This window comes from Gopherus flavomarginatus, chromosome 9 (assembly GCF_025201925.1).
Source record: "Gopherus flavomarginatus isolate rGopFla2 chromosome 9, rGopFla2.mat.asm, whole genome shotgun sequence".
Classification (NCBI taxonomy): domain Eukaryota; kingdom Metazoa; phylum Chordata; order Testudines; family Testudinidae; genus Gopherus; species Gopherus flavomarginatus.
In genome coordinates, this window is record NC_066625.1 from 17,509,024 (window position 1) to 17,535,669 (window position 26,646).

General features: G+C 43.2%; 1 protein-coding gene across 2 annotated transcripts in view; it reads right to left on the reverse strand.

Moving 5' to 3' along the window:
* The window catches only part of IQCK (IQ motif containing K), a 99,912-nt gene that overhangs the window by 64,149 nt on the left and 9,117 nt on the right, over positions 1 to 26,646 (reverse strand). For both annotated transcript variants that reach the window (XM_050968750.1, XM_050968751.1), the window contains exons 5-6: positions 12,669 to 12,721; positions 12,449 to 12,526 (exon numbers count right to left, since the gene is read on the reverse strand). In XM_050968750.1, the coding sequence (XP_050824707.1) occupies positions 12,449 to 12,526; positions 12,669 to 12,721 (131 nt within the window). The remainder of the gene's footprint in view (positions 1 to 12,448; positions 12,527 to 12,668; positions 12,722 to 26,646) is intronic.

Here is a 26,646-nt window from a genome sequence, read left to right on the forward strand (position 1 = left end):
GGGGATCATTTACAATGGACAACATAAGCTGGAACATAAGATGAGGCAAAGAGTAAGTTGTAGATGGACAGGGCATGGACAGAGAATGCTGTACAGGACTTGGTTCCTACAAAGGAATCAAGTCAATCCCAAAACATGTGATGCAATGTATAGTAAGTGCAAGGTAATCTGGAAACTTATATAAAAAAAGAGGTTTTTGGTGTGATTTTGCATGTGGTATGCCCTATACCCACCTCTACGCTTGAGTCTGATCAACTCAGTGTAACTTTGTTGAATGCCAAATAAAAATACCTGAGTGACAAAATCTGGAGTCAAACTGATTTCTTGGGAAGTCGAGTGGAAAGAGGACTTAGGAGGAAATCCCAGCTGTGCGCAGTGTGACGAACTGGGAATGTTCTTAATGTTTTCTCTGAATACTGTGTTGGTGCCTCAGTGTCCCCATGGCAGTTCTTAAGTATCTGGCAGAGCAAGGGCCAGTGCACCTAAATGCCTGACACTCTGTCTCCTAGCAACTGATGGCCTCAGCCCCTCCTCTGCAAAGGTTCCAGCTGAAGATGTTGGAGACAAAGGGATCAGGTGACCTCCTGGCCCGGGAAAGGAGCTGAGCAGAGAGGAGGGGCTGGGGGGGGGTTGTTAGTCTGGAGCTGGCTGGGGATGAGGAGTGGAGGGCAGATGTGGGGGGTCTGGCTCACTGCCCCCCAGAATGGACCCGGCCGAGGGGTCCGGTTCGCTGTACCTACAAGCTCTGTTTTAGACCCTGTTCCTGTCATTGAATAAACCTCTGTGTTACTGGCTGGCTGAGAGTCACGTCTGACTGCAAAGTGAGGGTGCAAGACCCTGTGGCCCCCCCAGGACCCCGCCGGGACGGGCTCGCTGTGGGAAGCGCACGGAGGGGCAGAGGATGCTGAATGCTCCAAGGAGAGACCCAGGAGGTGAAGCCGTGTGAGCTTCTTGCCCTGAACAAGTCTGCTCCAAGGGAGAGGAGGCTCCCCAAAGTCCTGACTGGCTTGGTGGGGAGCAGTTCCAGAGCATCACCCGGTGACTCCATGACACGCAGACTCCCATTGACAATAATGGTGCTGTGTGCGGATACAGTGGAATGTCAATATACATTCAATTTCTGGATAAGGGTCTTATTGCCTCCATACAGCTACACTCTTGAAGCTTTAGGGATTTCCACACTAAAAAGCAATTTGACCTTAACTAGGATTGTGTGTTTTAACATGGTGTCCACAGCTATATAAAGGAGACCAACATATATTGCCGTCAGATTGATTGTTATGATTATTAATCTTGAATATTTATATTATAATCGTGCATAAAGCCCCAAATTGTGGGCTGAGCACTCTACAAACACATATAAAAAGAGACAGTCCTTGCACTGTAAAGCATATGCTTTAAAAGACACAGGAACAGATAAAAGGTTAATAGACAAATAAATCCGGGCAGACACAATTTTGCTTAAAAAAGTTCATAAGCACTCAAAAGTTCATAAATATTTTTTAAAAAATCATTTCTCATGACATTTCTAGTATTTCCTGCTACCAGTCAGTCTAGAAATACTGAAACAGCAGCTCCCTGTGTAGGTGCTTTGCTAATGTTCCTATCCAGAATTCAGAAATGCAGAGGCGTGGAAAATTGAAGTTTTTTTTTTTTAATGAAATGTCTCCAGAAATCTCTGTTAATGGATTTTATTAAGCATTATTTATCCCAAAAGAAGAGCGAGGATAACTTAATCCAAAAGAGACTGCAGCACTGATTTATGTGAATAACCTTTAAATCTAGATGACAACACTAACTACATAATGTACTCAATACTACATGAAGACTCCACAGTTTTAAAGGGATGGATTTACACAGGGACTTGATGAAATATCCCTTGGGCACTTCCACAGGCCTGGTGGAATGAGCACAAAGACCTTACAAGACAGTTTCTTTGTAACAGGTCACAATACATTCATTCAACAGTTTGCAGAAACACTACTGAATATTAGTTGTCTTTCGGAGCAACACCAATACACCAGATTGAGAAGTGATTTGAAAAATACCTCACAATATGAAAAGCTCATCCATTTTATGAAAGGTATTTCTCCTCTGAAAGACTCTGTATGTTGGACCAACCATGCTTGGCCTTCTGAAGAAGGAGATACAAACGAGCAGCCTTAGGTCTACACTGGAGGGTGGGAGAGAGGAGAAAGAGGGTGCCAGCTAAGTCGGTCTAAGACAGTTACACAACTTCAGTTACAGAAGTAGCATAGCTGAAGTCGACATACTTAGAGCTACTTACTGTGGTGACTTCACTGTGGTAGGTCGACTGCTGATGCTCCCCCGTCAACTCCGCCTATGCTTCTCGCTCCGGTGGAGTACCGGAGCCAACGGGAGAGTGCTCAGTGGTCAATTTATCACATCTTCCTTAGATGTGATAAATCAACCCCCGTTGGATTGATCACTCCGGAGGTAAGTGTAGACATGCCCTTAAACAGTTGTCAGGAGTAAAGCTTCACAAAGTCTTCTCCTGTCTATCACTTTTTCCTTCCTATAGCTGACAACTAGGATGGAAATGATCAAATATTGTAATTCCCTTTTTTTTGCCTATTGCAAAGCCCCTAGGCAGTGAAGGAGGAGGGTGTTTCATTTTTTAAAACAGCTCTCTGCTTCCTTTGCATTTTAGGTAAGAAACCTTTTAGGGGAAAGAATCAAAATGCAAATTTCAGTCTTAACTCATTCAGGTGTTTTCTAGATACAAACTGAAGTACAGATATACACGTGTAGAACACAGGCATTTATCTAGGCCAGATTTCCAGAGCATTTTTTGACATCTACAGTGTCTGACAATTTAACAGTTTAGCCCTGCAGTTATTGCAATTCCAATGTATTTGCCAAAATAGCATGCTTACTGCACGTAGCTTCATTCATGACATAGGAGAGACTTGTCTGGCTGTTCCCAAAGGGGGCAAGTTGAAGAAGAATTCCCCCCCGCCCCTTTATTATTGTTATTTATACAGTGGTAGCAAAGAAAATATGCTAGGCATTGTACTGATATATAGGAAGACAAAGTACTTGCCCAGAAGAGCTTACAAGACAAGAAACAGACTTTGGGTGGGGGACAGGTTTATAATGTACAAGCAAAGTGGCCACAGGGGTGAGAAGGGAAGAGGAGCGTGGGACTAAATGTTAGAAAGTCAGGAGGTCTAGAGGAGGAGGGAGAGAAGCACAATGGGCAAGAGAGTGAGGAAGGACAGCTGAATGGTAGCAAGGGTACAAGAGAGTTAGAATGAAGGGAGACCAGCAACCAACAGTAATCGAAGAGCAAATGGGGAAAAACAAAGTCCACAGACCAACTTTCAGAATTGAGTGAATGATGCCAGGGTGTGGAGGTTCCTCTCAGCTGCAGCTGTTGCTCCCCACATAGAGGGAGAGAAAGAGAATGTGGATAGGCCTGGTGCCCTAGCCAGGTCCCTCTCAATCTTGCTGAGAATGGAGAGGCTGGATATCCCTGATTTACACAGTGTGCCTTCAGCTCATATGGTGTCATCGGATGCTCTGGGGAAGGAGTCTTACAGATCTAGAAACAGATTCCATAATCAGGTCCATGCTAGTTCCTTCCTGCTGCAGCTGTTGTTCCCCATAGGTGTCTCTAGGTCTAGTGTGGGTAGGAACTAAAATACCCTGATTTTATATGTATCTGTATGCATACCTATGTCATTACATTACAAACAGTGTCATGTGCCTTTCTCCTAGGTCAGTGTTTTCAGTTTGAAAACTACAAAATAGTGATTTTCCCCTTACAACACTCTGTGTCAGCTTCTGATGTAGAACTCTGAGATTTTAATGGTGAATTTGTGGTTACAGCATGAGACTGAGAGTCAGGAGATCTAAGCCCTATTACTGGATCCACAGACATGTTGTATGACATTGTTCAAGTCCCCATAGTGCTATGCCTTAGTTTGCTCATTTGTACAAAAATGAGGCCAATAACACTTATCTATTTCATAGGGGTGTTTTCAGCCTTAGATGGAAGGAGATTCTTCAGTCAAAGGCACATGAACCTTATCCAAAGCCCACTGAAGTCAATGGGAATCTTTCCATTGACTTCAATGTGCTTTGGATCAGACCCTATATTCTGTGAGCATGAAGGATTAGCAGTAATAGTAGTAATCTTTGATATAACCTATTAGGAAGCCAAAGTAGGGCATTCATATTTTTCCATTTTCCCCGCAGTAGTTTTGACAATCTCTCGTGTAAATCAAATTTCATTATTCTAAGAGAATTTTCAGTCAGAAAACTTTATATCACAGTGTAAATATTTTATATATAAATTAAATGCAAAAATATTATGTCAATGCAATGTTAATGTTGCACAGTTTAAAGTGAAAAAAGAAAAAAAATCATGAAATGAAAAAGTTAAGCTTCCTACAGCAACATTGACTCTCATACATTCCTGTAATCAGAACTGTGTGGCTGGACTCATACAGGATAGGGTCCATATTGAGTTGTTTGTTTGATTTTCTTAGTAAAGGTGTTGCCTATTCTACCAACATATTAAAGCACAAGCTATAAGAAAGACACATGTAGTGCAAATGAAATGTATACTGAAAGTTGCAGAACGTGACTGATTTAGTGACAGAGCAATGAAATATTGCAGTGTGCATGAAGCAAAATCTGTGGGAACTGGGCATATTATGGAAAGAAAGAAGTCAGCCACCCATGCAAAATTACCCCTATTGGCCAGCTGAGAACTGACAATGAAATCAACTGTAAAGGCAGCTGAGACCAGCAGACTTTCCCTAATTAGAATATTAAGAGGAGGAGAAAGGAAAAAAATAATCTATATATACAAACACAGATAGACATCTATGTTCTACATAAAGCAACTAGCATTGCATTAGCAATCATTTATGTACCAGTATATCATAGCTAAATATTTCAGTATGATAAAGGCTACGATCATTTATTTTCCCCAAATCTCTATATTTGTTCAGTACACACAGATAGTTTCCAACAATATAAATTTTATTTAACAAAAGCAAAAATGCACATAATTTCAATGTTCTGCATATTACTGTTAATTCACAAAGAAACTGTATAGCTCTTGTAACCCCAGTCAGATACCCATGTACGAGCTGACCTTGGGCAGAGGGCAGAGGAAACTACACAGGTTTAGTCGCAAACACAGGACTGCATGCTATTGCCTTTCATTCTCAGGCAATGTTGAAGGTAAACTAGAATGAAGCTGTGGTATTTCTAAATTAATATTACATGAGAATCTCATCATATTAGCATTTTTCACAGCACTGCAACATTACAGATTTATCCTATTGCTTTTTTCCACACATTTATCTAATCTGCTTTAGCGGGTTGGAAAGCCAGACAAACAAATGATGAACAGGGATAGCCCTAATTGCATCCCTACTAAAAATCAAAACGCCAATGGGATCACGACATGACATGGGCACCCCTCGTCCCTGAATTTTATATAATGTGATTACTTGTGCTTGGGGTTCAGGGTAGTTCAGCTGGAAATATTGCTGAGAAAAAGTAAGCAAAAGGCAACTGCATTGCTCTTACTGAATATGTATGGAAAGAGTATATACCGTCCAAGGCTTTAACTGTAGCAATCTGTTAAGGGGAACCTTTACATTTCTAAAATAATGCTTTTTGCTTGTTTTAACTGAGGGAATGTTCCTCAGCCAGACACGTCTTTACTTTTTAAAACTGTTTTAGTAACCAAGGTCCCAATGTATAATGATAAAATATTTGTCAGTTCGCTTGGTGCTTTAGAAAATCCAGTTGGAGACACGGTATCTGCCCCAAAGAATTTACCTACAGATTCCTTGGCTGTTACTGTACATCTTACAGATGGTAACAATTGTGAAGCTTCATCTGTGGCAAGCTCTCTAGAATTAAAGCTAAAATGTATTCATCGAAACTTGTGAAACTGGATACAGCTTTTGGTTCTTATTCTGACAAAATTTAGACAGTCCCATTTAGAAACACATTCTACCAAAAATAAAATTCATATGTATGGACCTAGTTTGGGCAGGGAGTCGGAGCTTGTCCCCGCAAACTGCAAGCCTCGAACAGGCATGACATTTGCCTCCCCTCATTGGCCTGACTGTAGCTTTCCCCCGCCCCCCCCGCCAGAAGTTCAACTAAGCTCATAAAACTGTGGCTTTGAATTTAGTTAAAGAAAATTTAGTTTTGAGTAAGAAATTGGAGGCACTGGAGAACAGCCAATAGAGGCAACCTTCAAATTTTGAGCATATTAAAAACAAGCTGGAGTGGAAGGAACTTCTTAGTCACTGAAATGCTACCAGAAGAAAAAAGAAAAAATATTTCAAAGGAGGATTACATTTAAGTATTCAGAATTCTGTGTTTTAATAAGAAAAATTCTGCTTTAGAAGAGTGTTGAAATGTATTGCTAAAAGAACCATCAAAGTAAATCACTTTTTGAATCTGGACCACATACTTAACAAATGCAACATAGGGTTTTTCCCCCTAAGGCGGGAGGAAGAGGGTGTGCTTTTCCTTTTTGGTTTCTTTTTCAAATCTTCTTTTTATATATGATAGATTTAAACAACAAAACATTACATCAAAATTTGACCCTGAGAGTTTAATATTGTGTCTCTTACATATGTTAAAAGTCCTATTTGATAATGTTATGACTAAGGTTGTGGATTACAAGAGGGTGGGGATTTAGGAAAGGAAGCATAAATGGCATGTAACATCTTTTATGGGGATTGTGTTTAAGTCTTTTTTCTAAATTATTGTTTACTGCAGTGTTCTCATGGGAATTTTTTCTATCCCTTTTCATAATTAAACTATTCTTCTTATGGTGTGATTATATGGAAATAATAAAGAAGGTTAAAATATATAACTAGATTGCCAAATCACACAGTTAGAATTTACATCTACATATATATTACCAATAGTATCTAATCATATGTTTGGATACATTATTAAGGAGAGTTTTGACATGTTATGCTCATATGCAGGTCACTTCAATTTTTACCTTTGGTGTGCTAGCTTTGCTAACTGTCTTGTTAAAAATAAATTATTTTGGGGATGAAGAGTTGTTAAATATTGCTATTATCTGTGAATGATGTCAGCCCCAGACAGTATATGTTGTGAGCTAATAAAGATTAATTAGGTTACCACAAATAGACTTTTATCTCAAACACATGCAGTCATATTTATAACTGAATGAAACTTTATAAATATAGGGGAAAGAACCTTTGAAGGGGACAGAACAGTCATTTTCATTTCACAAACACACACACCAACTGTGTCTCTCACAGGCCAGTGTATGTGTGACTGTGATTGCCTGAACTCTCCCCGGGGGAGTGGAATGGTAGGGGTAGTGCAGCAGCTCCAGACGGCACATGGAATGTGTGTGACAGTGTGTGTAAGGAGCAGGGCTGTCCCTCACTATTTTGGGGCCCTACGCAGCCCGCCCATGGCGGGGGAGGGGCAGACCTCTGCAGGGAGGCGGGGGGGGCTGGCTTGGAGGGCAGGGGGGAACCACCCTCCAGCACTCACCGGTGGCGTGGCTGGGGCTGCACTTCCTGCCACTGGTGAATGCAGGCCCGGCCCTGCTGCAGTCCTCAGGGGATTAGGGGCAGGGCTGGGGCAGAGCAGGGCAGGGGCTTTGGGGAGGGGGTGGAGTGGGGGCAGGGCTGAGGTGTAGCAAGGGTGGGAGCCATGGGGAAGAGGTGGGGGGCTGGGGCTGGAGCAGCATGCAGCTGTGTAGGACACCAGGAAATTTGGGGCACCAAATTTCCTGGTGTCCTACGCGGCTGCGTACTTTGCATATGGGCAGGGATGGCCCTGGTAGGGAGGGGCCAGAATGTGGTTCTCTATGGGCTGCAGAGGGAGGCGAGAATGGGTCTGTTGAACCCAAATGTCAACAAGAGTCCCCAGCATGTCTGTTTGCTCCTTGAGAAGCACTAACATCTCTTGCTGCACGTCTGCCTCCTTTTCCCGTGCTTTTCTCCTCTCCACCCTATACCTGTCCATTCTGTCTGCAAAGGTGATCCTCCAAGCCATGTGCTCAGTATCCAAAGCACCAGAGGTGTAGGATCGCTTGGAGCATGTCATCCCACATGCTCTTCCTTCTCCTCCTTATCTGGCTGAGCCATTCTGCTGCTGTGGATGTAGAGACCCTCCAGGCTCCTCCTCCTTGGGATTCATAGTGTGGCCCAGAGCAGGAAGGGGCAAATTGGGACAATAATGGGGGGAGGGGGTAGCTCACCAGCATGAGTATATGCAGATAGGGCAATTGAACTGAACACTGGCACCATTTTCCATAGGCAGTGGTGATTTTAGCTGATATCTCACTCCTGAGGGTAATGGAGGCTAAAAGGGAAAAGCTGCTGCATGAGTCCAGCTGCAGATCGGGTCCATATGCTGCTAGCTTGCAAATGGTGCCTGCTGAAGTAATTGCTGAATGGCATGGGAAAGTATCTTACCGCAGGCCCTCCCCGAAAATTTTTGTTAGAGCATTGCAGACTACCTCTGGGAAAGTTTCCTCAAGATCTCTATGGAGGATTCATGAGATATCCTGGTGCACAAACAGGTTCTGCGGGCCCCCTCTGTCTTACTGTACAGGGGAATGAGAAGCAGATAGCAACTCTACCTCTACTGGTTATTTCACTACCTCTTCTAGCACGATTAAAAAAGAGTAAATGAACACGTGTCTCTGCAATATCAAGGCAAACTCCATACTTACCAGAGGTTATTTCCCCTGAAGCAGGCTTGCCCGTACTGGACTGTAGGGGCTGGCTCAACTGTTCTGGAGTCAAAAACAGGTCCTGACTCGCTGCGCCACTGGATCCCCTAGTCTCCTGTCCCCCATACTCCTTCTCTTCCTCATCCAACACCTTCTCCTCACTGTTCGCTCTAGGGGCCTGTGACTCCACTCCCCTGAAGTCACAATGGGCTTAAACTACAGCAAGGGAGGTTTGGATTGGACATTAGGAAAAAACTTCCTAACTGTCAGGGTGGTTAAGCGCTGGAATAAATTGCCTAGGGAAGTTGTGGAGTTTCCATCATTGGAGATTTTTAAAAGCAGCTTAGACAAACACCTGTCTGGGATGGTCTAGATCAGAGGTGGGCAAACTACGGCCCGCAGGCCACATCCGGCCCCCGGGACTGTCCTGCCCGGCCCTTGAGCTCCCGGCCGGGGAGGTTAACCCCCGGCCCCTCTCTTGCTGTCCTCCTTCCCCCGCAGCCTCAGCTCGCCATGCTGCCAGTTCTCTGGGCAGTGGGGCTGTGAGCTCTTGAGGTTACCAGTCCTAGTGCTCTGAGCACCACGGTAAGGGGGCAGGGAGCAGGGGGTGTTGGATAAGGAGTAGAGGGTTCTAGCGGGCACTCAGGGGACAGGGAGCGGTTGGATAGACATGGGAGTCCCGGGGGGCCTGTCAGGGGGTGGGGGTGTGGATAGGGGTCGGGGCAGTCAGGGGACAGGGAGTTGGGGGGGTTGGATAATGTTGGGGCCCTGGGGGGCAGTGGGTCCCAGGAGGGGGCAGTCAGGGGACAAGGAGCAGGGGGGGTTGCCTCCCTCAGAACCTCCAACCCATCCAGTCAGGGGGCGGGAAGTGGGAGGGGGTGGATAGGGGGCACAGCCTTCCCTACTCGGCCCTCCATACAGTTTCGGAACCCCGATGCGGCCCTCAGGCCAAAAAGTTTGTCCAGCCCTGGTCTAGATAATACTTAGTCCTGCCATGAGTGCAGGGGACTGGACTAGATGACCTCTCGAGGTACCTTCCAGTTCTATGATTCTATGAGGTATCCACGGGGCTGTTGGCAGTGGTAGTGGGGTAGAGGGTGGCATGTAGCTCTTTATAAAAATGGCATGTCTGCACTCCGCACCAGAGTGACTGTTAGCCTCCCTTGTCTTTTGGTATGCTTGTGGCAGCACACTGGCTTTCACGCCACACTGCTGCGGTTCATCTTGTAGCCCTTCTTTCCCATGCCCTCAGCAACATGCTCATAGATAATGATGTTTCTATGGTTGGATTGGAGCTGTGCCTGCACAGCCTCTTCTCCCCACAGACTCAGGTGATCCACCACCTACTGTGTACTCCAGGCAGCATGGAGCCAGCATGGTCAGCTGGCCATGGTCAGCTGGGTAGTGCTAGGTGAACTCTCCACACCAAGCAAACAGGAAATGGAATTTCAAAATTTGCAGGGCTTTTAAAGGAGAGATGTGTGTATCCAAATACCTGGCCTCCAGGCAGCAGAGTTCAAAATGGTGACCAGAGTGGTCAGGTTGGGGCACTATGGGGCACCTCCCGGAGGCCACTAAAGTCAACATAAGTAAAACAGTGTTTACACTGACACTGTGTTGACTTAACTCCGTCGACCTAAGCACTATGCCTCTCACGGAGATGGAGTTATTAAGTCAGCACTGCGGACGAGTTACATTGGTGGGAGCAACATTTTAGTGTAGACGCTTACAGAGTTAGGTCAACAAGCTGCCTTGAGTTGACCTAACTCTATAGTGTAGACCAGACCTTAGTCACCTTTAAAAATTCCAACTCCCAGGTCAGTAATAACAGAAATATGATACTATCTGGTATGATGCTGTCTATGAAATTAGCATGACAGTCTCACTCCAGTTTAAAGCAAGCATCCAAATCACAAAAATTGCCACTTTAATTGGCAATCTTGTTGGCTGAGATAGTAAGCAGCTAATGGGCACGGAGAATGAAATGTATTAGTCCCTAGAAGTTGTCCATCCAAGGTAGGCATGAGCCACATTGGCAGGGAAGTGTGACGAAACTTGTTATTTCTGTATTAGGTGTCTGAGGGCATGTCTACACTACAGACTTAAGTTGACCTATGTTAGGTCGACTTACAGCTACTACCCTCCTTCTGTCGGTGATGCACATTCGCAATGGGAGCACTTCTACTGATTGAAGAATGGCAGTGTGGGGGGCTGAGGGTCAGGGTTCACAGTTCCATGCGGCTCCCCACCAGTAGCCCAGCTGCCCCCGGGCTCTCAGCTCCGTGCTCCCAAAGAGAAGTAGGCGGTAGCCATCTGGGCTTCTCGACTCCCTGTTCCCCGCCAGGAGTGTGGGGGACAACCACCTGAGCTTCTTGCCTCCACTCTGGGAGCAGGGAGCAGCTGCCTGTGCTTCTCGATTTTCTGAATGGGGAGCGAGGAACTGGGCAGGCACAGCTGAGCTGGGAGTAGGGAATCAGGCAGGCACAACCCGCCTGAGTGTGTGTGAGGGGAAGAGATGGAAACAGCCGGGCTCTGGTTTTCTTGTCAATTTCAGGGCTCCAGCATGGAATCCTTAAATTGGCAAGATAGCCAACATCTGATGTAAGTAACACAGTGTCTACACAGCCACTGCATCATCCTAACTACACCGACATAAGCCCTGTGCCTCTCGTGGAGGCGGAGTTATGATGTCAGTATAGTATGGCACTTACATGGGCAGGACAAGGTTGTAGTGTGTACACTGACATAATTAGGTCGACGGAAGTTGCTTTACATCAACCTAAGTGTGTAGTATAGACCAGGTTTCAGAGTCCACTTTTCATTCACCCTGCTCTCTTCAAAGGCCTATGAATGTTAAGAAGCTATTCTCTCTCTGAGGCAGTGACTCCGAGTTTTAGATTTTTCCAAGTGGAACCCTATAGCAAGATTTTCAAGAAAGCTCAGCTCCCATTTTGGCATCTTAATGAAATAGACAGATATCCAAAAGCTTCCACTGGTAACAAATCTGGTCACATCATTAAAGGTGCTTAAATGGGAATTCTCTTGAAAATCTGGCCCATAGAATTTCCTGACTCCTTCATTGTGGGCTGTTATTTCCCCACCTATTCTCTTGCCAGCAACAACTCCATTGCTGGACAAGTCATTCAACAAAAAAGAAAAAGATTCCTCCAAAACTATGATATAGCCCTGTATTGGAGGAGTAATGGGGAGACCTGTAGAGGGAGACAATTCACACTTTACTCTAGAAACAGAAAGTGTCATCTCTTAGATACAAAATCATGAATAATATGCAGAAGAAATGCATCTCCCTGCCTAGTATTACTACAGGGATTTTTAAACAAGCTGGTCACAGTCTGGAGGAACAAATTTCTAAACCTCAAAGAGGTTCCTAATCATTGCATTAGCAAGCAGTATTTAAAACCAGGGTTATTTGTTCATTAGTAAAAGGATTTTAATAATACCATCAGGCAATTTGAAATTCCCTGCACTTCAGAATAATGAAATGTTTAGCATTCCCACAACGCTTTCTGTGCATATGGTCCTGGCACAAAATATCTTATAACTACCAAATTAAAAAGCACCACAAAGATGCTTTGTTATGCAAGAACAGTGAAGGACACTCCAAAGGGGACAATTTTAACATATTTAAGTTTTATTTGTGGGAGGGGGAAGATGAGGGGGAAAAAAAAGAATACTATTTGAATATTGCATAATACTTACTGGTCCTTTAGCCAGTCCTTCACAAAAGGGATGGAGAAGAATTCTGTGAATGGCTCGTCTTTCCTCTTTGGATTCTGGCTGATAATTAGACCATATTTTTTTTTTAAATACAGTTAACGAGAAAACAACAACATTTATCTCAATTGTTGTTATTCTATTTGTAAATTTATTTTGCTGAATCATTAGACAAAGTTAATACACAGAAACAGAATTAACTTACTTGTATAACCACTCAGTCAGAAAATCACAGGCGATAAATTTGGTCCTTTTTCTCTAAAGATAGAAGATAGTTTCAAATTATTTATTACCTTTAGACTGGTCATATGTTTTAACTAGGGCTGAGGAACTGCACCTAAGCTGATTGCCGTTGTTGAATAAAATATACAGCACATTATTGTGTCTATTTTAATTTTGCAACTGCCAAACATCTGTGGTTTAGCCAAAGCTGTAGAAATTTCATTTGTGGAACCATTTTTCAAGCCAAGTCTAAATATGAGTACAGTTACTCCTCACTTATTGTAGTTACGTTCCTGAAAAATGCGACTTTAAGCAAAACAATGTTAAGCGAATCTAATTTTCCCATAAGAAAATTAATGTAAGAATTAATGTAAATAGGGGGTTAGGTTCCAGGGAAATGTTTTTCACCAGACAAAAGACTATATTACACACACACACACACACACACACACACACACACACACACACACACACACACACACACACACACACACACAGTATAAGTTTTAAACAAACAGTTTAATACTGGTACACTGTGATGATGATTGCAAAGCTTGGTTGAGGTGGAGGGTGGGATATTTCCCTTACTGCTAAATGATGAACTAGCAATTGGCTGAGCCCTCAAGTGTTAACTCTCACACTCTACAAGGCAGCAGGAATGGAGGGAGGGGAGACATTGCAGACAGAGACACACACAGTATGTGTGAGAGAGAGATATGCACATTTCCCCTTTAAGTACACTGCCTTGTTAATTAGATCAGCTTGCTGAGACCACAGCTGTTGCAAGCTGCCTCCATCCTGAGCCCTGGTGTGTCCCCCCTGCTCTATGGAAGATGGGGTAAGCAGGGTGCAGGAGCAGGGGGAGGGGAACACCCTGTAATTAGCCCTCTTCTTCCTTCCGTCCCCCTCCCCTCTCCGCACAGCAAGCTGGAGTCTTGGGGAGCAGCTCTGAGGCAGAGGGCAGGAGCAGCACATGGCCGTGGGGGGAGGGACAGTTGAACTGCAGGCAGCTGCTGCACAGGGAACTTAGGGGAGTGGGGAGCTGATAGGGGGGCTGATGGTCCACCCTGGTTCGAAGCCCCTGCCAGCTAGCTGCAACGGGCTACCCTTTCTGCAAGCAGTAGACAATGCAGGCGGCTGCCAAACGACGTTAGAAGGGAGTATTGTACAACTTTAAATGAGCATGTTCCCTAATTGTTCAGAGACGTAACAACGACATTAACTGGGACGACTTTAAGTGAGGAGTTACTATAAAGGAAATTTGTCCATTTTGACATTTACACTAGGATCTTGATGCTTGTTGCACTGTAGTTATAACAAATTCCTTCCTAATATCATTCCTTCCAAATGGTGGTCTCTTTGATTGAAGGAATTAATGGATTTGATGTAAGAAACTGCTGTATATTACTGTACATTGTATTCAAAGCTGTTATCTCATTCTTACAATGTCTCCCTAACCTACTTATGGGTGACTTTTTTCATCATCATCATAGAATTTCACTTTGATATAAATTCTTTCTCACTTTTGATTAACATGGCACATGAAAGTGTTCAAATGATTGCAATACACACGAAGAACAGATTCAGAAACACACTACCCAATTCTGGAACAAAATGCTCTACCATTCACTTACAACAGGAGACAAGATACGTATACACCTCTACCCCTATATAGCGTCACCCGATATAACACGAATTCGGATATAACGCAGTAAAGCAGCGCTCTGGAGGGCGGGGCTGCGCACTCCGGCGATCAGATCAAGTTTGATACAACGCGGTTTCACCTATAATGCGATAAGATTTTTTGGCTCCCGAGGACAGCGTTATATTGAGGTAGAGGTGTATTATGAACTCCAATGTGCTCATTGGAATCTGACATTGTTGAGGCAAGGGAGGACAGGAAGGATGGTAAGCAGAATGTGCTAGGTCCCAAGAAACTAGCTGGCAAGCGTGCCTGGCAGAGTTCATGGCCTTGTTCTTAAAATTAAGAGGCCAAGTTCAGCACCAGTATAATCAAGCACAGCTCCACAGAAAGCTGCATCTATGTATCTGATGGCAGCATTCAGCCACATGAGCCTGTTCCTGCAATATACTGCGCACCCTCAATTCCCACTGAAATCAATAGAAGTTGAGGGCATCCAGAATATCCCATGATCTAGTCCATGTTTTGTTGTTATTTTCTTTAATCTAAAATAAAAGTAATCTAATCTGTAAAGTAATGTTGGCCGTTGTGTATAGAAAACATAATAATATTTTCCATACAAAACCTTACCAGTAGATACACAAGACTCCAGTCTCTCTTTTTTTTAATTGGATCCTATTATGGACAAGATAATAGCATTGAACCACAGCTGTATGTAGGAGATAGTGTGAACCTGCATCAATCCAATGGAGCTGAAGGAGTCATTGTGCTTAAATCATGCAGGCTGCTTGCCCAGTGCACCTGACCAATTCAGTAGGCAGGCAGGTGTGAAGGGGAGCAGGCCCATACCCCACTTTGGGCAAATTTGTGCATCCATAGGAAAACAGAAGGAGCATAGAGACTGTGATTGTCTCTAGCAAGGCCTTGAATGTGGAGGAAGAAGCAACAGCACTATGGCCAGGGACACTCTGGTCCTATATCTTCAGTCCCCATGGTAAAGTATAATTGAAATAGGAGTTGCCAACTTTCATGGGTTTTTTTGAGAGTCTCGCAATAGTTGGCATTTTTCTTAGAAGCCCCAACTCCTGGAGACTAGTGATCATGTGAGAATCTCAACTTTCATTTAACAAGTAAATAAGTTTCTAGCCCTTATGATTTGGGGAGGGGAAAAGCTTGAAAATGCTGAGCCTTAAGTGCTTAAAAATAAAACAGAGGGTAAATAAAAAGAACTCCACATTTTTTTGAGTTTGAAAAACTCAATTTTTCAGCCAATCTTATGATTTCTGGGGATCTGATTTATGTATGACTTTTGAATACTTGGGGTTGACATTACTGGAAGTTACCCTTTTAACTTTTGTAATAATGTTCAAAAAAACCCAAACCAAGCAAAAGTGTATATATTTAGACATTCAATTTAGCATTAGCAAAAACAACCATTAATATAATCTGAAATCCAGGGACCTGGGTGACTCCATTAAAAATGTTTTTAGGCCAGGATAATTTTGGCAACATTAAAGATCATACCAAAACTGATATGCAGGCACAAAGGTGACTTCTGTACTTATAAAAAGGATACCTAATTGAAACTTTTGCTTTTATATGTTTAATGCAATCAAAAATTATGCAATTCACACGCCACTTTTCTACTCAAGATACTGGCTGGTTGACACTAATAAACAAGCTGTTCCGTTGTCGCCACACACAGTAGTAAAATGAAAGTTTATTTTCTCTTCAATTATACCCTACTATTCAATTCCAACACACTGTAGCTTTCTAAAAGACAGTATTATGAAAACACTAAAATATAACTGTGGGGAAATGAAAGCAGACATCTTAAGTAAATGCTCTGAAAATCATTTAAATTAGCTAACCATAAATAAACTGCATAATGACAACATTTCTTTTCTTTTCTTTTCACAGCAGATGCCTTGTTTCTAATGGTATTTACAGCGCTATTTAGTTTTGAAGTTTCATTCCATACAGTTAGCAAGTGCGGCCTCATATGTAAAGGGCACGCTGAGAGACTGAATCACTTCTGAAGCAGAGGAAAAAAATGGAAGAAATGTTGTTGTTCTTTTGTTTGGGGCCAGCATGGACGTGTTGTGCATACCCAGGCGCACACAGAACAGTCAAAGTATTGTGCCATTGCTCAGCTAAAAGCATTATCTGTTAGGTGGACCACAGAGGGAGGTGGACACTTTGTGTGACCTTCGCAAAGCATGTGCACGTCAAGGATCACATATACACTGCACATTACTAACATTCAAGGATAAAGCCCTATGTGCGGTACAACCTCCCAAACTAAATGCACAGGATCAAAAGCAACGTTTGAAGATAAAGATTAAGTGAAACACAGCTAGGGTGAAGGGGACAGAACCAGAAGCAAAGCAAGATTAAGGACTAGGACTCAAATAATGATCTAGTTGAAGTCAACCGCAAAACTCCCATGGTCTATAAACATACAGCAATTTGGCCTTAAGAGCACCACTAGATAGGAATAGGAACCTAGCTGTAGAAGCAGCATCTTGATTCAGGAATCAAGATTACAAGCAGCAGCCAGCATTAGGGGACTAGTGCCAGGATTTCATAGCTGGAACTGAGAACGTAGGGCAGAATTAAAGACTCGGGGCCAAATGCAGCAAGCAGCATTCAGGACTAATTGGCAGGATTCTGTGCCAAGTCTTGGGAGCAGCAGACAGATGCACTGGACATATGAAAAAGGACGAACGCACTTGCAGTTATTCCTGAAAAGACACCTTCTGTGAGCTCCCCTTCTCTTCCTCTGCCCTCAAAGAGCAAATTGCTGCAGACAGCTAATTTAATGACTTCCTCCTCTAATCAGCAATGTTCTTATCAGTATTACCACGCTAGTCATGGACTAGGTCCCTACTGTGCTATGCCCAGTACAAACACAGAACAAAAAAACAGTCCCTGCTCCAAAGAGGTTACAGTCTAAATTGTTCTTTGCTTGTGAACCAGATAATTGACAGACTGGTTTCCCCAGACATTCCTTGGCAGCACAGGATGAATTTTAAAGGGCCAGGACTGTAAATCTTTTAGGGCAGAGGGAGCTGAATTTGTACCCCCTTAAACTCACCTTGTAAACTTCATAGGAGCAGTGGTGTAGGACAGCTTTTGAAATCCATCCCAGGGCTAATAGGAACTTTGCCAATGAAGGCTGCCTGTTGAATTAGTCCACCTTTCCACTGGCTTGGGGTGCTCTTGGATTCAGAAGGAACAGAAGTTGTCAAGAGCACTATTTTTAAATTTTGCTTGGCAAAAAAGCGGTGATGTCACCAACAGACAGGATTTTGTAGTGCTCTCTGCCTGGGGCTACCCTTAAAGACTTGTGTAGAGTGTGGCTGTTTACCCATACTACACAGTGCTGCCCAGTGTATGTTTCCAAGTGAAATTCAAAGCCTGGATTTTGACTGGGATCCTCATTTTCCTAGTGATTGTCTCTCTGTACTCCAACCTAACAGCTGAGAGAAGCAGAGGTGTTCTTTCTAAAAGTTCACAAACCTGAACGTCCAAGGTCTGCAGACCGGGTGTTCTCAGTTAGGCAGTTCACAGTTCTGGAATTTGAGGCCCTGTTGGTCTGATAGAGCTTGAGTTTGCTTACCTTCAAAACTGACCTCATTTTTGTCTAAGGGGTGCTAGACATGGGCTTTACATTTTCTTTTGCAAAGGGGGCATTTTGCCTTCCCCAGTTAGCATTGTGTTAGTATATTGCTTCAAGTTATGCAATCTTCTAATTTATGTAGATGACCCTGAAGGTGGTAATAGGTACATTTTACGAATTAGAAAAAATAAAATTAATACAAACATCTCTAAATAGAAGTGATTTTATATTTATAATGATACTGTGTTTTTCACCTGAATAATTGATTCCAGGGGCCCTAAACAATAGGAAGGCGCTTCTGCCTGGGAAAATACAATAGATATGTATCTGAAGATTTTGTAGTTGAAAGAGTGGAGCCTACTTGCCATATTATCCCTTTATCCCAGATCCATGGATTCCTTTCCTTGGCATGAATATGATGCAGCTGAGCTGCCACAGGTGTTAGAGGGTGTGGGCAGATGGAGAAAAAGCTGTTGTACATCATATGCTTCTCCTAAAGGGTAGGAGATTAGTGCACAGACATGAACTGGGGACCAGTGGAATGTTCCAATGGGAGGAGAGGGGATCAGAAGCAGCAATGAAGGGCTAGTTCTCCAAAGTGAAAGACTCAGGGCATCCATATGGCTAAGCGGCCACAGATCTGAGATTAAAAGCTAGAGCCGCAAATGAAAGGGATGATACCTTGGAAATTCCACATATGTTTTCCTGGTAAGTCTTCCCCTCCCGTAGGAAGGTCTGACATGGCCCATGCCAGGGTCTTTACTGACACATGAATCACAGCATAAAAAGCATATATGCTGACACATAGATTTGGCCCTGGGAGAGAGGAAAGTTTGAACAATATTTTAGAAAACTGGTGGTGGTGGGAAAGACATAATGGTAAAAGGTTATCAGGCCAGAGCTGCTTCACAGCAAAATTCTCAGGATTCACATACAGCTAATTTCCATTCCAGCATCTGGATGTGCAGAAACAAAGAAGTCTCCCAGAGGAGCTTTCCTGGGCTTGTCATGACAATACCAGATGCGGTTCCTAGAACATCAGAAAACTCTGTAGTTCTGAGCTCTAAAAGGCCATCTCCTTCACAAGAGAGCTTTCTGTTAGGTTATCGAGAATTAACATCTTATCTAGAGGGCCAAGTCCTTACCTGGATTACACCTAAAACTAACTGGCAGACTTTGGCTCAATCTCTTTATACTATGTTTTCTCTAAGTCATAGTATTAAACTAGACACAGTTTAATGGACCCATCAGACAGTGAATTGTTTTAGAAAGTAAAATCTATATTTCTTTGACAGGAAGGTACTAATTATCTAGCGTTCACTCTGTTTTAAGTAATTTACTCTTTCCTCTGCAATGAATAATATAAAAGTAACTAATCAAAACAGTGGTGCAGTCACCATTGAAAACAATCAGCCAAATTCATCATTGGTGTATCTCTGTTAAAGTTAGTGGAGTTATACCAGTACTGGGTTGCGGCATGTAAAGCACTGGGTCACCTTGCTCTGGTCAGCACCACCGACCGGGATGTTAAAAGTCCGGTTGGTGGTGCTGCCCTGCTAAGGCAGGCCAGTGCCTACCTGTTCCGACATTGCGCTGTGCCGTGGAAGCGGCCAGCAGTGGGTCCGGCTTCTAGGTTGGGGGGGGAGCGAGCACAGGGCTCTGCATGCTGCCCCCACCCCGAACACTGGCTCCGCACTCCCATTGGCCATCAACTGACCAATGGGAACTGGGGGATGGTGCCTGCGGGCAAGAGCCGTGCAGAGTCGTTTGCGTACCTCCATCTAGGAGCCAGATCTGCTGCTGGCTGCTTCCAGGGTGCAGCACGGTCCATGGTGCATCCCAGCTGCACTGATGACCAGGAGCAGCCGGAAGCAAGTCCGCACCCCAACACAGTGCCCCAATCCCCAGCCCTGAGCCTCCTCAAACTGGAACCCCTTCCTGCACCCCAAACTCCTCAACCCCAGCTCCAGCCCAAAGCCCTGACCCCCTCCTGCACCTCAATCCTCTGCCCCAGCCCTGAGTGCCCCCCAAACCTGGAGCCCCTTCTACACCCAAACCCCTTATCCCCAGCCCTGACCCCCTCCTGCACCCCAACCCCCTGCCCCAGCCCTGAGAACCCCCCAAAATCTGGAGCCCCTCCTGCACCCCAACACCCTGCCCCAGCCCTGAGCCCATTCCAAACCCGGAACCCCTTTCTGCTCCCCAAAGCCCTCATCCCTGGCCCCACCACAGAGCCTGCACCCCTAGTCCAGAGCCTTGACCCCTTCCCACACCCCTCCCCCAGCCCAGAGCCCCCCCTCACACCCTGAACCCCTCATTCCTGGCCCCAACCCGCAGCACTCACCCCCGCACACCAACCCTTTGCCCCAGCCCTGAGCCCCTTCCACACCCCCAAACCCCTCTTCCCCAGCTCCGTTGGGTTGCAGGTATCAACAACTTTCTTCAACTGGGTCCCCAGAAAAAAAGTTTGAAAACCACTGCACTATGCAGCTGTTATCAGTGTTAATCAGTGAAATTGGTGATTGAACAGCAGCCTGCCTTTAGAAGGAAAAAAGTGACATAAATTGACCTGCTCTTGGCACACTCCTCCTATGCTGCACTGATCAGGACAAACACAGGAAACGTCTGCACATTGTGTATTGTTAACCTGCTGATGTGTTTATAAACTATTTATACACAGGAATCATTTTCCATTCTTTATCTTATACGTTGCGTGTTAAGTACAAAAATATTGTTAATGTCTAGATGAATTCATCATGACCACAATTCCATTCACTTTCCTGTATATCCTGTACTTTTTTAATGTAATGTATTTTGTCAGAGTCCCAGCTGCAACCTCCCTTTTCTGTGGCTATTTGTAACAACCTGAAAGGAATGTCAGAATAATGGTAATAAAAATGTTTAAACTTTCTTAAATTTTTATTCAGAGAAATGAATGCATTACTCAATTCTCAAGTGAGAAGAGGTGAAAAAGTCCCTACACTGGCAACAACAGAAAGCACGAGAAAACATACCATAGGGAAAAATCCTGCTTCAGCAAGGGGAGACGCTAGGTGACATAATGATCTCTTTCATCTCTAATCTAAAAATGTAGTTTTTTGCAACCTATTTTTATATTCATATCAGCTTGAAGTCCGAGAATACACCCAGCAGTTGGTTATTCTTAATACTTATGTTGTTGAATTTCATATTATTTATTTGGACTTTAAAATTTTAAAATAAGCTATTGAACTATAAACTCCTGTTTCCACTTCTCTCTCTGCACCGGATCTCACCAATTTCTTTTGAGAGAAAATTGACAAAATACAACATGACCTTCCCTCTCCTCTTCCCCTCCTACAACTCTCTCCTCCTCCTCCCTCGTCACAGATGCAGAAATTTCTCATTTACTTTGCTCTAATGCCCCCACTTGCCCCAGTGATCCCCTTCCATCCCATCTCCTGATCTATCTCAAACCAATCCTCATCCTTCCCTTACCCTTTTCCTTCACCTCTCACTATCCTCTGGCTCTTTCTCCTTACAATACAAGCATGCTTTAATCTCTCTCATTTAAAAAAATATATCATCCTTTACCGCACTTGCTCCTCCAGCTACTACCCTATCTCCCTTCTATCTCTAAGCTCATTGAACGAACATTTTATAATCTGTCTGTAGTTCTCCTTCAGTTCCATCGTAGACTCTCTCCAGTGCTGCCTTCACCCCTCGCACTCCAACCAAACCACACTTGCCAGACTCTCTAATGACCTCATCTTAACCAAAGCTGAGAACCAGCACTCCATCATCATCCTCCTTGACCCTTGGCAACAGACTGCACGGTGGAACCTTGGAGTTTGATGGCTTTCAGTGTAGCACAGAGATCGTTTTGGAGCTATGAGAGATGTCGTAATGATTTTGTGCAATTTCAGGAGTTGGAAGGCTGCCAAGTATATGACCATTTACAGAAGACCTGGTGCTGCAGTACATTGTGTTGTTAGCAACCTGGCAATTGCATCATGAACCATCTCCACTCGCCTGTTGGGCTTTATGTTTGTTAGTAGGTTCAGAGATGATACAGATCCTTGTAGCGGGTTTTTAGTTCAGAGGTTTCTAGCAGGGTGGTCTCGAAGCACTATCCCTTGGGAGGATCCATGTTGTCCAATCATTATTAATACGTTCAGGGATTTGGTGTGGATCCTAGATTCCATATGTCGCTGTGGACAAGAGGTGGCCTTGTTCAGCGCTGCATTCCTGGTAGCGTTTTGAGGGTTTTTTTGGATCTGTGTCCTGCAGGGATACTTCTGGAAGGGGTTTGGAATTGATGGATAGACATTTGGAGAGGTGATATTAACCTTGAGGAGGTCAAAGATGGATCAAGGAGATCAGAGAGAATTCATTATTTTCCAGAAAGGGGACAAGCCTGGGATCTGCGCTGCAGGTGCTGTTAAGGCATACATGGCAATAAGACCAGGGAGGGATAGGCCTCTCTTTATTCACAGTGATGAGAGTTCCCTCACAGGATACCAGTTTGTTACAGTTTTAAGACAGGGACAGATGAGGCTGCGGTTTCCAACACATTAATTTGGTTCCCACTCAGTCAGGATTGGGGCAGCAACAGCAGCAGCCCAGTTTGTTCTGGGGAATGGGACAATTCAGCATTGGCATTCTGAAGCATACCATATGTATACGAGACCCTCACTGGTGGCAGGGAATCAGTGTTAATTTTCCTTTTTGTTTGCACTTGCAGATGGGCCAGCAGACCACGTGGATCTGTGGCACAGTATTGTTTACTGGACATATAGGTGGGCTTCCAGGTTGCCTGGAGATTCGCAGCTAGTCCTTGGGGGTGAAGCAGTCCTGAGTTGGCATGGCATGAGGGACATGGTATGGGACCAGCTGATGCCCCTGCTGTACACCATGATGGCACGGGAGCAGGCATCAGACATTGATTGTGCTTCATCTTGGGGGGGAAATGGTTTGGGAATGTGTGTAATGGTCAGAGCTAAGAGAGACTTGGGCAGATCCTGGAACTTTTTCCAGGAGTAAAAATTATGTGGTCAGACATGTTGTTATGAAGGGTGTAGCAGAGAGCAGTGAAGCTCCCATGGGTCGAGAAGGTTAGGAGATACGTAAACAGGGAGGTGGCTAAATTCATAGGTAGCCTATGGGGGTTGCTAATTTTTCATCTGGGGACATAGCAAACAGGGCACCAGAGTTATTCTGGCAGAATGGGGTCCACCTGTCTGACCTGGGAGCTGATACATTTTTGGCCAATGTTAAAGAGAGCATCAGATGTCTGGGAACCCATCTAGGTATGTGGGCGTGGGGAAGACAGCCAAGCTAAATGCTGGTGTCTCCTTGCGCCAGCTGACCACTGCAGGTATTCCATAGGGAATGGATACGGTGATCAAATAAAATGGATGTGGAAAAAGATTTAGAGGTATTCTTTAAAGAAGAGGAAACAGGGTGGGTTTAGGGCTTCTATGACTAATACAGCAGAGAGTCAATCCCCACCCCTTGGTAATCCTCCTTAACCCTCATTTGGGGAATAGTGAGGTCCCAGAAGTGCATTGGCTGGGGACCAGGATGCGAAAGCAGGAGGGCTCACAGCAGTCCCTGGGGTATACGTAAATGATTATGTAATTACCTGTCCTTTACAATTTTATCTGCTGAGTATCCCCAGACTTTTAGGAATAAAGTTTCAGCCTAATTAAACCACATCCAGTAGATGCCTGTTCTTTTTCCAGCATAGCCAGACACCTACAGTACATTATGATAATGTGTGAATTGTGACCACATTTTCAGTGGGCCTCATGTATGGTCACACACAAGACCTCATTGTGTATGCAAAGTAAGTTACTATAAGCAAGACTGTCAATTTACATATGTACATAGTTGTAGATGCACATTTTTCCAGGCACATTTGTGAAATACTGAAAATTTGGTCCTCAATTGTTATATCAAGAATAATTTCATTCAACTTGTGCATGTTATATTTAAATCACAATACCACAAATGAATAAAAATCCACAAGAGGATCTGTGTAATAAAGGTAAAGAAGAAGTAAGGCACTGAATTTGTTTCAAGAAAACGATTGCATAGCTCTCTGAATATTAGAAAGGGGTCCTAGTTATCATTTAAAACATTTTTATGCAAGTTACGCAGTAGACTTTGCTTGGAATTAACAAAGAATAATGCTTTGGCTATGTGAATGCTAACTGAAGTAGGTAAGGTTCAGTTAGAATTCATGCATTCAAGTTAGATATGAAAATAGACTGTCCAAGTATTAAGCACTTGGTCAGCAATGGAAAGTAACACTACTATTCATGTATATGGTTACCAAGAGCTATTGTTTTGCTAACATTATTCCAAAAGAGCAAAAAATGTCCCAGAGGACAACTCTAATATGACACACCCATGCTTCCCTAATTTTCCCTCCTCACCAACATGACATTACTCCCTTTTACAACCAAAATGACCTAGTTTATCTTGGATAGTGTGCTAATTTTTATGAGAAAGAAAGCAAAACAAAAAAACCAAAACAACTCCTAATATAGCAAGTAAAAAGGTGCACTACAGACAAATATAGCTTACAATTTGCATTTGTATTTTTCGTTACTTTCTTGTAAACATTCCTATACAAAACATAAACCACCTTTACGTACATGGATACTTTATTATGCTTGTTACTAAAAACCACACATTTAATCATTGGGATTAATTTATTATTGATTCAAGGGGGCTCATTATTACATACCTCATAATAACTATATCTTTGTTACAATGTGGGGTTCTCTCAGTGCTTATCTTAACCTTTAAGTGACTTCTATTTGCTCTTACTGTTACATTAACAATGTCTTTAAAACTTATTTAACCACATTTTAATAGAGTAGTATAAATTGTTAAGAAAAAGCATCAGTGGATTTTAAAACTGCCAGTATTCCTACACCTTCTGTTACAATTTACTGCCCTCATACTAAAATACCATATAATTAGTAGAAATATGGATTGGAGGACCATTCAATACCGAATCTTTCCAAAATGTCTCAAATAAAAAGCCAAGCCACCCCCCACCCAAAAAATCCCAAACCTACCCTATGCAACTGTGAACATTAACTGTTCAACTGTCCTAAAAATATTTAATTATTTAATATTATGAGGTGGTCTGCTCTCGATTTCCTTTCATTAAGATCTCAATATTGGTCTTGTATATGATGTGATGAATACCGTATATATCAATAAATTTCTAAGCTAGACATTATAAATATCATGGCACGAATGTATAGTGCTCACAAAGTATTTTGACATGCAGTAAAACATCTTTCCATCTCCATCAACAGTGTCAATCGCAGGTGATATAAACCTGCTCACTTATTAAAAACTAATGATTTTAGAACTACAGTCAAATCTTGTGAAGTCTTAGTGAAAACTGAAGCAAGCTATTTACACAAAAGAACAAGATCTGAACATGGAGGACAAATTAGGAAGGAGCAGCCAAGTGTGGTAAGTGTAATGTATTTCTGGCTGTATTAAAAGTGTGCATATGTCAATGGTTAATTCTACATATGCAATTGCATGCCAAACATTTTTAAAGCTGTTCCACTGTGTCTGTTATCTGGCACATGCATGCTTTGCTATCTAGGGTCTGAATATTTAACACTCCCCTTGTTTGTTTCCAGATTATTAATTTAAAACAGTGTTTCTCAGCCTTTTTGTGCTGGCAACCCCCTCTGGACTTAAAATATCATGACCCCTGCCCTCACTAGAAAAAAATGTGATCCCTTACCCTCAGCTCCACCGGGCTTGGGCTTCAGCCATGCTTGGGGCTCCAGGCTCAAGGTTTCATGTATATTAGCATTGTGGGCCCTCTGTGGCATGGGGCTGCAGGCAATTGCCCTGCTTCCTATCCCCTAACACTGCCCCTGCTTGCTGCCCCTCCCCTTAACCCATCCGGTAACCCCCAGTTGAGAAACAGATTTAACACATTTGGTATGCATCTTTCAACAGAAAATCTTAATGTATTTTTGTATGATTTTGCCACCTTTGAAGTTGTGTGAATAAATCAGATAAATCAGTTATACATAAGGGAGAAAAAGTTTGATGAAAGGCACATTAACAATTAATCAGACAGAAAAAAATAGCAAATATTACTTTTAGAGTGTAACTAAAGGCAGAATTTGGATTGCTGTAACTAAATTGACTTGAATTAAGAACAACAATTTTACAAAAATGTATGGAAGCATTTAGAAAACTGTATATGTGGCAAATAAATCTTGCCACAACACCCAGTTTTTGTAAGGGAAACCAGATACTTTAATTGTACAGTGTACATAAGTAGCATTTTTTCACAAACATCTTTTCATTTTCATCAAAAGTGTCAATCGCAGGTGATATAAACCTGCTCACTTATTAAAAACTAATGATTTTAGAACTACACTCAAACCTTGTGAAGTCTTAGTGAAAACTGAAGCAAGCCAACATACCAAAAAAAAAAAAAAATCAAGACAATATTCCAACAGTTACAATGATCAAGCAGTGTGTTGAATTTTCATAAGTAAATTCCTTATCTGCAGCTGCTCCAGTCTATAATCTTCTCTCTTTCTTCAACTGAGTGCCCCTTGGTGTTAATTAGAAAGATGACCCCTCCCCCTTGATAGCTAGCTGGGCTAGATACAATGTGAAAAGGCATAATGTAGGGCTTGTCATATTGATTGGGTTTAT